The sequence below is a fragment of the Pelodiscus sinensis genome, chromosome 1 (genome assembly GCF_052426305.1).
Source record: "Pelodiscus sinensis isolate ZL-2025 chromosome 1, ASM5242630v1, whole genome shotgun sequence".
In the NCBI taxonomy this organism is placed as follows: domain Eukaryota; kingdom Metazoa; phylum Chordata; order Testudines; family Trionychidae; genus Pelodiscus; species Pelodiscus sinensis.
Genome location: NC_143052.1, coordinates 213,851,718 through 213,868,124, shown reverse-complemented (window position 1 = coordinate 213,868,124; position 16,407 = coordinate 213,851,718). Strand labels below are relative to the sequence as shown.

General features: G+C 42.8%; 1 protein-coding gene across 6 annotated transcripts in view; it reads right to left on the bottom strand.

Moving 5' to 3' along the window:
- Window positions 1–16,407, bottom strand: part of MAP3K15 (mitogen-activated protein kinase kinase kinase 15) — a 159,437-nt gene that overhangs the window by 33,744 nt on the left and 109,286 nt on the right. For all 6 annotated transcript variants that reach the window (XM_075913494.2, XM_075913486.2, XM_075913503.2 and 3 more), the window contains one exon: window positions 3,982–4,139. In XM_075913494.2, coding sequence (XP_075769609.2) covers window positions 3,982–4,139 — 158 coding nt within the window. The remainder of the gene's footprint in view (window positions 1–3,981; window positions 4,140–16,407) is intronic.

Sequence of the window (16,407 nt, the reverse complement as noted above, 5' to 3'; positions counted from 1 at the left end):
TCGAGGTCCCTTCCAGTCCTAGTATTCTATGATTCTAAGACATGAACAGATCCAACTATCTAAGCATTGTGCAACACCTGGGTCTGCCCATCCCCACCACAAGTGCTCCAGACTCTGTTCTCCCTCCTAGCTGCTATGCCCTTCTATTCTTTTTATGCCAGCCAGCCAGCACCGTCTCTCCCAGTATACACTTCTCCCCAAGTATCAAAACCAACTTCCAGGTGTAATGCTGAGTTCCTTGATACCCCATTGCCTTGGTTTGGTGCCCAGACCCTACCCTACTTTGCAGGTGCCAAACTACCCTGTGCCCATGCTAGCACAAGGGCAAACAGTCAGCCCTTAGCCATGGCCAGATGCGTTCATTATACCCAGTGCTAAGGCCTCATGTCAGCTAAGACCTTGCAATGACAGCCACCTAGAAATTACATAATCAACATGATCCTACACTTGGATAATGTGATTAGACAGATATTTATTTCAAAATGTTACTCTATAGCAGCGTTTCTTAAACTTTTTGAGGCCACGGAACACCAAACAATAATATTTTTTAATCCGGAACACCTACAAAAAGTTTCCTCAAAAAAAAAAAATTGTTGTCAAACCAAAAAAGACAAAAACAAAGAAGTAACAAAACCTGTGAGTTGTTCACGGAACACCAGTGTTCCACAGAACACAGTTTAAGAAACACTGCTCTATAGTAACCTGGTCCCTCTGCATGCATCAGCTTGAGCTACTGATTTTTTAATCCCAGGGCAGACTGTACATAACTATTTTTGAGTATGTCTACAATGCACACAAACATGAAACACCACAAACCAAGCAACCCACAGCAGTGTGAACATTCAGGTGAGGGCTGGACCCTGACCTTGAGCACTAACCCCTGTCCCAGTTCAGAAGACAGGGACCAGCCTGAGTCTGAATATCCACATTATTTTTAGCCCCATAGCAGGAAACTGGCATAGCTGACTGGAGTTCTGAGACTACTTGCTGTGGGGGAGAGTGGGGTTCTTGGTAGAGTAGGTGTATCCTTTAGGACACAGTTGTTCCGTACATTCTGCACATGCAGTACAAATCTGGCAAAGTTATTCTTTTCAGCCTTGACATATTTATGTAAAATAGACTGGAAAACATGCAAAATGAGCCTGAAAATTATGCTAGCCACAAGGCAGATGATAGCTAAGTGGTTAAACAAGTGACAGCAGCTTGCTGAAATAGAGAATTGTCTAAACATTCACATTGGCTAACTGTATTAACACACTGTGGCATTTTTATAAATTTACCATTGGAATTTAGCTTTGTGAGATCCAGTAAAGCCTGCTTGTAATGCATGCTGAAGCCAAAATGCTGAACAATAGAGCCTGTATTTGAATTGTAGTGTAGAGTATATATAAAATGCCAATGCGTTAACTACTTCCAAGCTATGTTTCCATGCACATCCAAAGGTATGCCGCCTTTCAAACCAGACCTGACATTTCCTGTGCAGTACAAGATTCCAAGCAGCAAATTCACAGGCTTTTTTTCCACCTAGGCCGCCTATCTACCCAGCCTTCACTGCCAGCTTCCTGGATGCAAATTGGAGTCTGGCTCCCTTCCTGATTGGTTCTATAGAACAGCAAGGAGAATATGCACCATAATCCAATTGGCTTGTTCCCCTTTCGGGAAAAGTGCCAAGCAAGACATAGATGCAGGCAGGTTCCAGTATGGAAGGAGACAGAAAACCAAAAACACTATATGTGCAGCTGCAATAAAACATCACAATTAATTATTAAAATGCTAAATTATGTGACATTCTTTGAAAAATGCCAAATTCCATGATGTACACAGAATCCCGAGTGAGATGAAAGAGACAGTTTACACCTCTCACAGTTAGAGCACATCTACACAGCAGGACTAAAGCCAAAATAAGCTACACAACAACTTCAGCTATGTCAATTGCATAGCTTAAGTTGAAATAGCATATTTCGGCTTTTGGCGCTGAGTACACAGCAGGAAGTCTGTAGAAGAGCCCTCTTCCTCTGATTTCCCTTACTCCTCATGAAATGAGGTATCCCAAAATAGCTACCCCGCATCTTAACAGGAAGCCTGTTATTTCAGAATATAACGGGCTTGCTATTCCAACATCCCTGTAAACCTCATTCCACGAGGAGTAAGGGATGTTTCAGAATAGAAGGTTATTTAAGCTATTTTGAAATTGACTTGAAATAAGCTACCCAATTTGTGTAGTTCAAATCGCGTTACTTATTTTGAGCTACAGGTGCAGTATAGACACACCCTTAAGTGTTTCAGATTCTTGGCCAACTCAAACAGCCTATTATTTTACTCACTGCATTTTTCCAAGGTTGTCATCACAAGCAGAAAGGCAAGAAACACAACTTTAAAAAAATTAAGGAACATTAAACATTAATTTAAACATTAAAAATTAGAGGTGGGTCAGGAATACAATTTTGCGGCAAAAGAGAATTCAGCGGAAATGCCATAATTGCAAAAGCAGGAAATATGCAAGGCCCTGCTTATCTCCCACACTAGTCATTCTGTGAACTTGTGCACAGCCCACCAGGGCATCGAGAACTCTGACAGGGAATCCAGAATTTTGACCAATATTTTAATAATGGCTCAGAAGCATATCTTAAAGAAAAGATATATCACACTTCTCATGAAGAGAAGATCAGTTTTACAAAGAGCCAGATACTAGAAAAGGTGTCTGCTGACAGAAACAGACCACAATGGACATAGACCGTGACATGGAAATCACTTTTGCTTTTCATGGATCTGAAAATGTAGTAAGCCAGACTACATAACTAAAAGACCATTATAAATTCCTCCCTCTTCCATTTCCTTTCCTTTTGAGTTAAATGGGACTACTTGTGCTTAAAATAATACATGTGTTTAAGTGCTTTGCTGATTGGAGCCTAATTTACTGTGTTTAATGGTTGATATTTGATTTTATTATGACAGTTTTTGCTATTATTATAATACCAATTACACAGTGACTTTTACTAGAAGATCACAAAGCAGTTTACAAGTATTAATGAATTAAAATGTGCTACACCTGGTTAGGGGGATGATATTTTTCTTATTACACAGATAGGGAAACTGTGCCTAGTGAGACGTTAAATGTTTTGTTAGAGGACACAAAGGAAGCCCGTGGCAGAGTCAGGAAGAGATTCCTGACTTTGCATTTCCATATCTTATCATTAGATCATACACATCTTGTCAAGTGCCACAACTGGTACTCAGAACATAAAGTGAACAAATAAATCTGATGTTATAAAAATAAGATTATTTTAGTAGTTAGTTAAAAGGCCTTTTTTATTTTTTATTGCTGACCAGTCACATAGCACTGCCAATGTATACATCACATTACCAAATGGTGCAAGACACATCCCTAGTCCAAAGACCATGCAACCTAAGGGAATAAAGGGTAGTGTGCTCTCAACCCCCATGGAAACTATTGGGAGCTGAAAGTGCTCAGTGTCTCCCAGGTGACTCTTGGCATCTGACAGGATGGGAACATTGGAAAGAAAAGATAAACAGATTTTCTGGCAGGGAAGCTTTTAAGGCAGCAGAGAGGACATTTGTCAGATAACAACTGGGGGGCTCTCTGAAGTGCCAAGAAAGAAGGCGTAAGGAGAAGAGTAGAAAAGGAAGGTGCTGAGAGGACTGGAGGAACACAGGGAGTGAGAGGTGTGGTCAGGAACAGCAATTTTCAGAAATCCTAATTTTGCAGCACGCTGAATCCTGCCCTTTGGAAATGGCACTTTGCTGAGTGTTGCATCTTGAAGCATTCACATGCATAATGAGATCCCAGTTTGGACCCTGACCCTGTGCAGAATAACTTCTCCAACAAGAGGTAATTACATTGCCAGTGCAGATTAAATTGCTCAGAATATTTAACTTGTAAATATTAACTATATCAAAATTTAATTAACGGGTACTATGTCAAGTTTCACAAGCTATCCAGCAAATAAAATTTATTCTTACTTTAAACATAGCTGCTTGCGGCTCCCCCAACTCATGAAATGGAGGTTTTCCTGTTGCCATTTCAATGATAGTGCAACCCAGTGACCAGATATCAGCTGGTGCACCATATCCTCGAGGCCCCTTATCTATAATCTCTGGAGCCATATACTGCAAAGTGCCTGAATCAAGACAAAAAATGAAGAGCACACAAGTTATATATTTGCTTTTCTTATCTATCAAACAGATACAACATCATCATTTAATCCCTTCTTCAAATGTAGTGTCTGTAATTTCAAATGTACCTTATATTACTGAAAGACTGTCCCTCTAATTGAAACTCTACCACCAACACTAACTCATAAGATTGTATTTTCCCATGTCTTAGTTGGGAGAAAATATTTTTACTGCACAACGTGAAAGCTCTCGCTTGACGTAGATAAGCTAACCCTACCTCCAACTCTACAAACAATGAATTAGAAAGATATGTGGAAAAAAAGGGCCACAGAGAGTAGCAAATGAGTTTACAGGTTCTTTTTGAGGGTACATCTACACTTCAACACTATTTCAGAATAGATAATAATGTCCTGTTTCCTGAGATGGGCCATAACCACTGCCAATATCTTGGACAAAACTCTCGGCACTGTGGAGAGTCCAAAGCGGAGGACTGTATATTGGTAGTGTTGTGTACCTAAGATGAAACGGAGAAACCATCAATGAGCAGGATGAATAGTAACATGAAAATAGGCATCCTGTAAGTCGAGACATGAAAACCAATCGTCCAGTTCCAGAGAAAGGGTAACGGTAGTCAACATTACCATCTTGAATTTTTGCCTCTTTACAAATTTCTTAAGGGCTCTCAGATCCAAAATTAGATGCCATCTCCTGGTCTTCTTTTGTGTGAGAAAATAATGTGAGTAAAAACCACTCCTGCGGTATTCCTGTGGGACTACTTCTATGGCGCCCAATTGGAGGAGGTGCTCGACTTCCTATTGTAGGATGGTCTCATGAGAGTGGTCCCTGAAGAGTGACGGGATAGGAGGATGGGAGGGAGGGATGGAGAGAAAAGGCATTTTGTATCCTGATAGGACTGTTTATAGATGTTATGTAAGATGTTATGTTCTGTCAGTTGGCAGAAGGTGATGGGTGAATGGTTTATTGTTAATTGGCAACTGTGGAGTGGACAGAATCATTTTTGTTCTCTCAACCGATGGATCAAATTTGCTTATTCAATTGGGGCAGCTAATTGGTAGCGCTGCTCTGGTTGCATCTACGCTGTTGCCTGTCATGACCACGTTGTTGTTGCGGCTGTTGGTCCTGTCTCTGGCATTGATAGGTGTAGGTTGAATACCTTGGTCTTGGATATGGTTGGCGTCGATACTGCCTCCTCCTGATTGCAAGTGTCTGGATGCTGAGAGAGCGTAGTGTTGCCCGGGAATCTTTCATGGAATGAAGGACCATGACGGTCTTGGTTGAACAGAACTTCTTGGCCTTGAATGGTAGATCTGCCACAGTTGCCTGAATTTCATGTGGAAATACAGAAGAGTTAAACCAAGAGGTCCGTCTCATAACAACTGCAGTCAATATTGATCTAGTGGCAGTATCTGCAGCATTGAGAGGTAGAGCTGTTCTCAAAATTGCGTGTCCTTTCACAATGACCACCCTGAATTGTTGTTTCTTGTATATCCCCAATAAAAGTGTTGAATTTTGAGTAGTTGTTAAAATCGTATTTACTGAGGAATGCAGCGTAATTGTCAATTCTGAACTGCAACATGGATGAGGTGTCGACTCTCCTGCCAAACAAATCCAGCCTTTTGCTATCTTTATCAGCTGGGACAGAATGAGGCTGATGCTGCTTGTTCCTTTGATGGGCAGCATCCACCACAAGAGAGTTTGGGGATGGGTGGGTGAAGAAGAATTCTGACTCCTTTGAGGGGACGTAATATTTCCTATCCTCCCTCTTAAGAGTTGGGGGGATAGTTGCAGGGGTGTGCCACAAGGCAGGCTCTATAATAGCTGGATTAATATGCAGAGCAATCTTGGATGACGGCATCGCTTGGAGGATATTGGTGAGTTCATACTGTGTCTCCTGCATTTCCTCCGTGGCAATATTGAGTTCCACTTCAACCCTCTTAAAGAGGTCCTGGGAAGCTGTAAAGTCCCCAGCTGTGGTTAAGGGTGGTGCCATGATTGCCTCATTGGGAGAGGAGGATGAGTTTGTATCTGCAGACATATCACAGCCCGACTCATGAGATTGTGGATGTGCGGTTTCCTGATACTTTGTCTGTGGCGACAGGGTTTGTGGCAGAGGAGAGTATGCAGGCTGTGTAGGTTTCTTTTTTGAATGTCTCTTTTTGTGGTCATGAACCCATACGCTCCAATATTGCCATTGTGCAGCATAAGGCATAAGCGATGGCATCCATGGGTGTGAGCCCAAGGGGGGCACACTGGAAGTAATGGGGTGCCTGAAACTGGGATGAGTTGATGGTGCAGACATTTTGGTATCAGGCAATAACTTGGGGGTGAGAATAAAAAATTGCCTTCATTGCCATCATCACTGGATAAAAGCATAGGCAATGAGAGATGTTTTGGTGCCACTGACGGAGGTGATGTATTAGTACCAAGAAATGGAGAATTAAACATAGACAACACTGTAAGGTTTCTGTGATGTAAGTACCCAGGTGCTGGAGTGGACGGTGCCAGGGCCATTGGTACCGTAAATGGTACTGGAGCTAGTGCAGTTGTAGTCGGAACCGATGGAGATTGTGGCACTGAGGTAGCTGCGGCACCGTTAGTTGACGGAATGGTGCCAATTGGCTGTGCCACTGGCTGTTGCCGTGCCTTGCCATGCCAGTAATCCTCAGTGCCAGGGATTCAGTTGTTTGATTACTTGGCGCAGCAGTGGATGCCGAAGGATGAGAGGCAGGCCTGCAAGGGCCTGTATCCTCAATGTGGGCACCGTGTCTGGAGAGAACCCTATCAGTACCAGAAATGCTCAGGGCATCGTAAGTGCTGAGACAAGATGGTCTGTCGGTACCAATATTTTAGTTGCACGCCACTTAGGCAACTATGGCTTGCGAGGAAACAAAGAAGCACATTTCTTTGGTGACATTTTCCCTTTTTTGGGTATCCCCTTATCAGGAATCCACATGCCAGGATCCAAGGTGGAATGTTGCGCCTTTTTCTAACACACTGTAAAATCACAAATATAATGCGCACCCTGACTTTGGAATCTTAGCATAATGAAAAAATCTGAACTCCTATGTATAATGTGCCCCGGGGTTTGAAGCCATCGAGCTTAGCACCCCCAAAACTTCTGCCCACAGGTGGCTGTCCTGCAGCCAGAAGCTGACCCGCCAGCACCAAGCCCAGCCTCACTTGCTTCAAGGAGGCAGCCATGGGCTGCAGGAGAGTGGGAGGGAGGGGATGCGCCACTCCCACCTGCAGACTCACCCGGGAGGTTTGGGCTGCACAGCCTCTTCCCTCCCTGGTGCTCGCCTAGCTCGTGCCTGCCGCGGGAACCCCTGGGCTCAGCCTGAAGGAGCAACGGGCAGGCAGTGAGCCAGGGTGCTGCAGCCTGGTGGTGCTGCCAGCTCCTCGCCTTGTCCGGGAGCCTGATGGAGCAGCAATCCCCGTGCCGCGCTGCAGCGGGAAAGTTTCCGGGTGCAGCCTGAAGGAGCACTGGGAAGGCAGAGAGTCAGGGTGCTGCCAAAATAAAACTTTAAAAACACCTATATATAATGTGCACCCTGACCTTGACCCCAAAAAAGTTGGAAAAAAAGTGTGCATTATACTCGCGATTTTATGGTAAAAATTTTCAGGCAGAGGTCCCTGTCTCTGCATGTTCGCACCTTGAGTTTAGCACAGTGTTGTCAGTCCTGTTGAATATGGGACTCGCCAAGGCATTCGACACACATACAATGTCCATCAGAGACAGGCATAGCCTCATTGCAGGCTGACCAATGTTTGAAGCCCGGTGACCCCGGCATTATCAATAGAGTGAAGAGCAAACAGCGGGAATTGTAACTTGGAGAAAAAAGGAGGGATTTCTTTTTTTAAGGGAGATGAACTTGGATAAGGCATGAAGTAAAGGAAGAAGAGATAACAATATTCAACTACTTATCTACAAGGATTAATGAAGAGTGAAGAGCCCTGCTAAGCCGAGGACAGTAAGAGCACGGTCGCATCAACCAGTGCCCGTCTGCCTTCCCTGTTGCGCAAGCGCGGCCCCCCCCATGCACTGCTATCAGGAATCTGGTCTGCGGCGCTGGGACGCACTGACACCTGCTGTGGAGCACCCACAGGGACATTGCTCTCAAAGAAATCAGAGCTCCCACAGCTGGGTGAATTCTCGGGAAACATGTCTAAGCAACTGAGCTCTTGAGAGGCCTGTGATGCTGGTTTCATGGTCTAAGCAACTAACTTAAGTGTCCTGAGGCCCAAGGAAGGCCAGACACAGGTTCTGCACTTCAGAGTGTGTGAGAGACCCATTGTTAGAAACAGTGACTAGTCACTATTACCACCCAGGGCACTTAGAAGCACATGGGATTCATCAGCTGGATCAAATCATAATGGACTGGGTTCCCTCCAAAGGGCGGGTCTGGGATAGGATGCAATGTGTGTTTGACACACTATATTTACTGGTAGGTTTCATACACTTTAAAGACATTTTCTATAATCCGATACAAAATAAAGATTTTTTTTTAGGGTGGCATTTTTTTGCCATTATGGAAAAAATGTCATTTTCAGTTCCCAGCTCTGTAACAGAGTATAAGCCCATTCTCATTACTTCAAGGAAAAAGAAGTTCAAAAAGTAACCTCCCCTAACTTCACAAGTATAGTAGGCAGTCCAAGCAGAAATAAATTGAGGAAGCAGAACATAGTGAGGGGATCTTAGTAATTTTAAAATCATCAAAAGTTATTGAGCAAGAAACAGATTTAACAGACTTGTTATATTACATGTACAAAACATTATGAAGAAATTTATGAACTCTAATGAAAGAATAACATGTATTATACAATTTCCTCTGAGGCAGAAGAGATGCTAATAACAAAAGTGAATAAGGCTCTGCCTGGAATGTTAATTAACTAATCCAACATTAATTTATTAAGAAATAGGTTTACAAAATAATATAACAACAATACATTTTTAAAGAACAGACATTAGCAACTTATTTTACCATGCTCAAATAGTTGCCCATCTCAGAGCACTTTGTAAAAAAATATATATTCCAGGATGGTACACTTAACAAAAAGATCAGCTTGTTTATAGGTGAAAAACAACATACATTATCTAAAACATAATATTTTCATAAGACCACTAGAAACAAATACCTCAATGCCACTGTTCCAAGTTGTGCTATTGGCTGGGCAATTAAAAGGAAAGTAGCAATAAGGATTTTATGTTGACAGCTTACAAATGGAAAAGTTAGAGAATAACAAAAGTAACACTTTTTACTTAAAAATCTAGAACCTTAATACACAAAAACCAAAAACAGAGAGAGAAAACAGGCTGCTCCATAAGACAGAAGGGCAGGATTCACCCCCACCTGGCTCTAGGCTTGCTATATAGATACTGACCCATTATGCATGATCCTAGCCTGCAAATAGAATCAGGAAACCCTTTACGATTTAAAGTGACAGCTTATCATTTTCACACTGTTCGCAAGTCAACACAGATTTCAGAATATTTCTGCAAATGAATTACTTCCTTGGGTAGGAATGGCCAACTCCCTCCACATGCACACCTAGATGGCAGATAGGGGAACATCCTGCAGGTATGCAGGACAGCTGCAAATAGTCAGTAAGCAGTCACAGACAAACTGGTGACATCTCTCAGCAAGGTGTGAGACCCCGTGATGACAACTAAAGTCTGGTTGAGCCTTACATAAGTCTGGTTGAGCCAGGACTTGGGCTTGAAATGGGAGTATTCGTTCTCCTAGGTGAGCTGTCTGCTAAGGCTGACAAGCCTCAGCAGACAGCTCCTCTATGAGAAGTTAAAAAAAAAAAAAAAAAAAACCCCACCCACTTCAAGCTTCCTCTTCCTAACCATCACCTCTCTTGAGCAGGGACATAAGATTCTCTGACTCACACTGTGATATGATCAGCCAGACAGATTTCCTAAAAAGGCCAGCACCAGCACTTTGCTTTTTTCTCCAAACGTTGCAATCAGTGTATTGCTACAATCATTATCAGAGAGCTCTTTCTAAGCACACATATTAATTCTAAAAGTAAAAATGTTACAGAGAAAGAATATTAAAATAATAAGAGAACCTACATACCTGCTAAAAAGCTTACAATAGGTCACCCACAACTCCAATCTAGGGATCTGATAGGTTTAAGTCCTTCAAAACCCAAATATGGGTTTGCCATGCGGTTATCAAGTTGGTTACCAAGTTCATTCCTCTTGGATCTAGAGCCAGAACCAAGGCTGAGCAGATCAGTCATTTCTTTATGTAGATTGGCTCTTTGATCTTGGCAATCTGTAACCAGCAGTCACTCTCTCCTCATGTAGTACCTTCAAAAGGCTGGATTTTTGCATGGTTGGAGCAAGCGAATTTGCACTAACTTCTCGCTGGGAATTCCCCATGAAATCCACTAACCACTTATTGTCCCAAATGTTCATACTTGTCTGGTACATTTTCAGTATAATCTTTAGAATTCTCAGGTCTTATAACCATCACACCTTCTCCCCTACAGAGCTTACACATACTCTCAGCCCACAATAACAAGATACATAATACAGGCAGTCCCCAGGTTACGTACAAGATAGGGACTGTAGGTTTGTTCTTAAGTTGAATCTGTATGTAAGTCGGAACTGGCGTCCAGATTCAGCCGCTGCTGAAACTGACCGCCAGTTCTGACTTACATACAGAATCAACTTAAGTACCCCAAGCGTCCCCAAGTCAGCTGCTGCTGAAACTGATGAGCAGCTGATTCCAGGAAGCCCAGGGAAGAGCAACTCTGCCTCGGGCTTCCTGTAGTCAGCGCTGGTCAGTTTCAGCAGCGGCTAAATCAGGACGCTTGGGACAGAGCAGCTGGGGTGCTGCTGGGTTGCTCCAGTAGCGCCGCTCCTCGGCACTACCGGACCAACCCAGCAGCACCCCATCTGCTCTGCCCCAGGCGTCCTGATTCAGCCGCTGCTGAAACTGACCAGCAGCGGCTGAATCAGGACCAGAGCAGCGGGGGTGCTGCCGGGTTGGACCAGTAGCGCCCAGAGCGGCGCTGCGGGACCAACCGGCAGCACCCCAGCTGCTCTGCCACAGGCGTCCGGAGAAAAGCCTAGTCTGCTGGGGAGGGGGCGTACTAGTTGCGCCCCCCCACCCCAGCAGACCAGGGAGACGGGGAGCAAAGCCTCTGAGGACGCCGGCAGCGGGACAGCCGCGGGGCGTCTGGGCTGTCCTGCTGCCGGCTTCCCCCGCGGCTTTGCAAAGCCTCAGGGAAGCCGGCAGCGGAGCAGCCCAGGCGCGCCTGGGCTGCCTCGCTGCCTGAGCCCCCCCGCGGCTTTGCAAAGCTGCGGGGGGGCTCGGGCAGCGAGGTAGCCCAGGCGCGCCTGGACTGCTCCGCTGCCGGCTTCCCCGCGGCTTTGCAAAGCCACGGGGGGAGAGGGGGGCTCGGGCAGCCCAGGCGCCCCTGGGCTGCCCGAGCCCCTCCGCAGCTTTGCTCTGCGTCTTCCTGGTCTGCAGACCAGGGAGACGCAGAGAAAGCCCCAGAGTACACGGGCGGCAGGACCGCGAGGTCCCGCAGTCCGTGTACTCTGGGGCAGCCCCGTTCGTAACTGCGGATCCGACATAAGTCGGATCCGCGTAAGTCGGGGACTGCCTGTACACTAAGGTCTTCCCAGGATATTGTAGGAAATCGGGATATTTGTTAAAAAGTGTATCCCAGAAGGCAAGGAAGATCCTCATAAGTGACATAGCACAGTTGTGCTAGACCCGTGGTCACCAACCAGTAGATCGCGATCTACCGGCAGATCTCAGGGGCTCCAAGAGTAGCTCTTGAGCCCTCTCTGAACGGCGCACCTGTGCAGTGCATTTACATGAGATTTCCTCATGTAATGTAGGTGGGGCTTCAAGGAAGGGGCGGGGCAGTAGATCTTCGCTTGTTCTGAGACTTAAAAAGTGATCTTGGGTGTAAAAAGGTTGGAGACCACTGTGCTAGACTGTTGTAACTGGGCATGGTCTGCTACAGTTAAAGAAGTCAGTGAGTAAACAAATGTGGAAGTTGGGGTAGGAATATTAACTGGCATAAGTTTGGAGCTATATGAGATCTTAAAGAGAAGACATATAAATCCAGCAGGTGTGCAAAAGACCAAACAGAGAAGCTACAGAAAGTAGTGAGGAATCACAAAATCTACTACTAGGGAGTTCAATCTCCTATTGGAGTTATTCTTGATGAAACCAAGCAGAGGCCTGTGACTGAGGTTACCAGAATGTTGGATTGACTGGTGAGTCAGGAAGAGTGTCTGGAAGAGATAACTATCTGGATAGTAAGTTGGTATGCACCAACAGTTAGGAGAGGATCAAAGATAAAACGTTTTTTGAGAAGTTATGCTTTACTGAAAACATGCTACCCAACAAGAAGATCAGTATGGGAACAGATTTATATACACGCACTGGAAATGAGAAGACTGGAAATGAAGGAGTCCATGGAGGGCATGACATTGAAACCAGAAACTCTGAAGGGGTTCCTATAGACTTCTCTGGTATTGGGTTTGATGATCACAAACACACACTTTCAGCAGAGGGAAAGCTATCAGTTAACTTACACCAGTGAAGAACACCAGTCTCAAATCTATTGCTTTTTTAATACTAATCAGAGATAGATCACCATGAAAGTTATAGGAAAGGATTAATGAAAATTATAGGAAAGGATTAATGAAAAGCTTGTGTGTGAAATGGCTGAAATTTGGAATGCTCAATATGGACTTGTGCTGGGAAAGAAAAGCATTGAAAAGAGAGATGGCAACTAATTAACAGTCTTTATGGACCAGAGAGGGCTTAGAGTAATGTTCCAAGAGAACTAGATTGGTGGAGTTTGCAATGGAAAGATGTGACAGAAGAATACATTACTTTAATCAAGAAAATATATGATGGAATGTCTATCAGTCAAAATTAAATGGGGATACAGTCAAGAACTTCAAATTAGCATTGGCCTGCACCATGGATCAGCACTGAACATTATTTGTGATTGTCATAAATGCAGTGAGTGAGAAGACATGTAGGGTGCCACCTTGGAAGAAGGTGAGCCCTTGCAAGCCAACTTTTAACAGGGAAAACAGTTTTGGATAGACTGCATATAAAGAAAATACTGGTAAGACCAAGCCTATAAAAGACAGAAGTATTTAAATTCCTAGGATCAATGGTTGCTGACAGTGGGTGGCCCTGAAGTGAAGACTAGTATTGTACCTAAGTTGGGTGGATACAAATGGTGGAAGCAGATTCCAGTTCTCCTGACAAAAAGATGCTAATGAAAGGTAGAGTGTATAAAACTATAATTTGATCTAACATAATGAAGCATTATCTTGGCCAGCCACAAGAAACGAAATGAGTAAAATGAACATGTTGAGATGGTTGGAGACTCCACAACAGGAAACAAAATGAGGATGTAAAAGGATTCGATGATATTGTTGTTTCCATAGTGAACCTTACAATGAAGCCTGTTTTAGACAAACATGGTTTTCATAAACCATTCCAGTTATACACTGATATTTCTAATATTGAATTAGAACAGACAGAACTACAGAACCAAGAACGGGAGTCCCTGGGATGCAGCAAGTGGTATTTGTTGCACTTTTCCTGCATCAATTTTGCATTGGGAGTGTGATGTTTTTGGATTGTGATATGAACATGTAGATTACTTTTGCAACAAATCATGTAAATGGGGCAGGTGAAGTGCCTTTAAAAAGCATCTGATTATGTTTATGCCATTCATATGTGTTATGTTACATATGTTAATGTTTATGCCCTTCATATGTGTGTATCATTTTTGTATGTGAAGTTACGAGTACTGGCTCTATATTTGTATTTCAGGACGACACTAACAAGAGGTTTGGCCAGCATCTCAACTATTCAAGATAAGTAGAAGTACTTGACTGACAATGGGTCTTGGGAGGTGCCAATCCACATCTGATGAGCTTCCCTGTAACTGTTCAGACTGTCCTGGGAGCAATGGCTTCTACCTGTAAAGAACCGAGTCATACATTGACAGGTGACTTGCTCATGTGAAACTCCATCTTGTAGCTGTAGTTTTCCACAGCAAACACAATGGCATTCCCTTCATACGGTTGAGGATATAAAAAGCCCTCGGAGAGCATCAATTCTGTCTTCAATCCTGCTTCTCACTTCTGGAGGATATTTGCTATGAACTGAAGCTCTAAACAAGGATTATGTTTTCCAGTGTGCCTTACTCTGTATTTAACATTGAATTTCATCTGCTATTTGGCTGCCATCCCTTCATAACTTTGCAGTTCGCTTTGGACTTAAGTGAGTTATTTTGTATCCTCTGCAAATTTTGCCACCTTACTGTTTTCCCTTTCTCCAAATCATTTATGAATATATTGAATAGCACAGTCCCCATACAATTCCTCTGGAACACCACCATTTACTTCTCTTCATTGTGAAAAATGACTATTTATTCCTACCTTTGGTTTCTTGCTTTTTAACGAGTTACTGATTCATGAGAATGCCTTCCCTCTTATCCCATGATAGCTTACTTTACTTAAGAGACTTTGCTGAGGCTCCACTATATTCACCGGATCACTGTTGTCCATGTTTGCTCACTCTCATTAAGAATTCTAATAGATCAGTGAAGCATGATTTTTCTTTACAAAAGCTGTGTTGAATCTTCCCCCAACACACTGTGTTCATTGAAGTTTCTGATAACTCTGTTCTTTATGGAAGTTTCAAGTAATTTTCCTGCTACTGAAGTTACCAGCCTGTAATTGCTTCTGGATCCTTTTTTTAAAAATTGGCATTGTATTAACTATCTCTCAGTCATCTGGTACAGAAGCTGATTTAAGTGCTAGGTTACATTCCACAGTTTTTAGTTCTTGCAAGTTCATATTTGAGATCCATCAGAATTCTTGGGTGAATACTGTCTGGTCCTGGTGATTTATTACTATTTAATTTATCAATTTTTAAGGTTTCACACTTCTAGCTGTCACCTTTCTTGGGCACAGAGCCAGATTTCTCTCCATTGAGACCACTGGGTTAGGCTTGCAGTCCCTCTGAACTCCATTGGGATTTCCTCAGCACGTCTGACTAAGGTCCAGCACCTGTCAATTACTTTTCTCCAGGGATTACAACAATGTCTATAAGTTATTCATTCCCGGCCTATAAAAGCAAAATACATTTATCCTTAAGGTAAAAGCATTACAGAGAAAATAGATAAAACTCAACAAAGTTCCTTAACACATGTTAAAACTCACTAGTGATCAACCCTCAGACTTAACTGACCCTAGTAAGTCAAAATCATTCCAGGACTTTCACAAGGGTTGGGCAGATGGTCCTGTCCATTTGCTGAATATATATAAAGACAGCTCAGCCTTTTTTATATCAAAAGGCTTTTCTTAGTCTGTTGACATCTGGAAAACTCATTCTGAGTCAATATATGTCAGCCTCGCTGGGGGTGATATCTCTCCAGAGGTGTTTACAACCTAAGTGATTACTTTAATCACCCTTCACTGTTTTGGCTCCTCTAGGAGCTATGGTAACTCTTTCCCCAGAGTTTTATACAGTCTCTGGCCCACAAAAGCTCATGGTACCATTTACATGTTTTGTTAGTCTATAAAGTGCTACCAGACCATTTGTTGTTTTTTAAGTTTATCCTGTACAGACTAACTTGGCTACTCCCTGAAGCCAGTGATACATAGGCCATTCATAAACTTAATGCCATACAGTCCACAAAGATACTGAATACAACTGTAATATCTAAAGTGATTACAACTTTTCTTTCAAGTACTTCAATATTTACATGAAACAGTACTGGTCTTTAATGAAAAACATTAAATCTATGGAAATATTTATCTAAAACTAGTAAATTTTAGTTAAAATTCCTTCTTATTCATTTGGTAATTCATGAATGTATAGTTCCCTAAACTATGTTTTAATATCATATAAATGAAACATGAGTCTTTATGTTGAATACTTTAGTATGAGAAGTTAATTACAAAACAGACCAACTGACTGACCCATTGTTTGTCATGGTCTGTAAAAAAAGAGATCACATTGTTTGAAAATACAAGGCTGGTTGTTTTTAGCCAGATACTTATTTGCATAAAATCAAGAAGAACTCTTACACAATAAAGGAAATAAAAGCTTGCAAAGTCAAGGGGGAAGGAAAACTTGCTGTGTAACAATGAAGCTATAGACAGGAAAAGGAAAATATGCTTATGTAATTACTCAATTCTTTGCTCTGTCAGAAGAGCAAAAAACTGGAAGGATAATATAT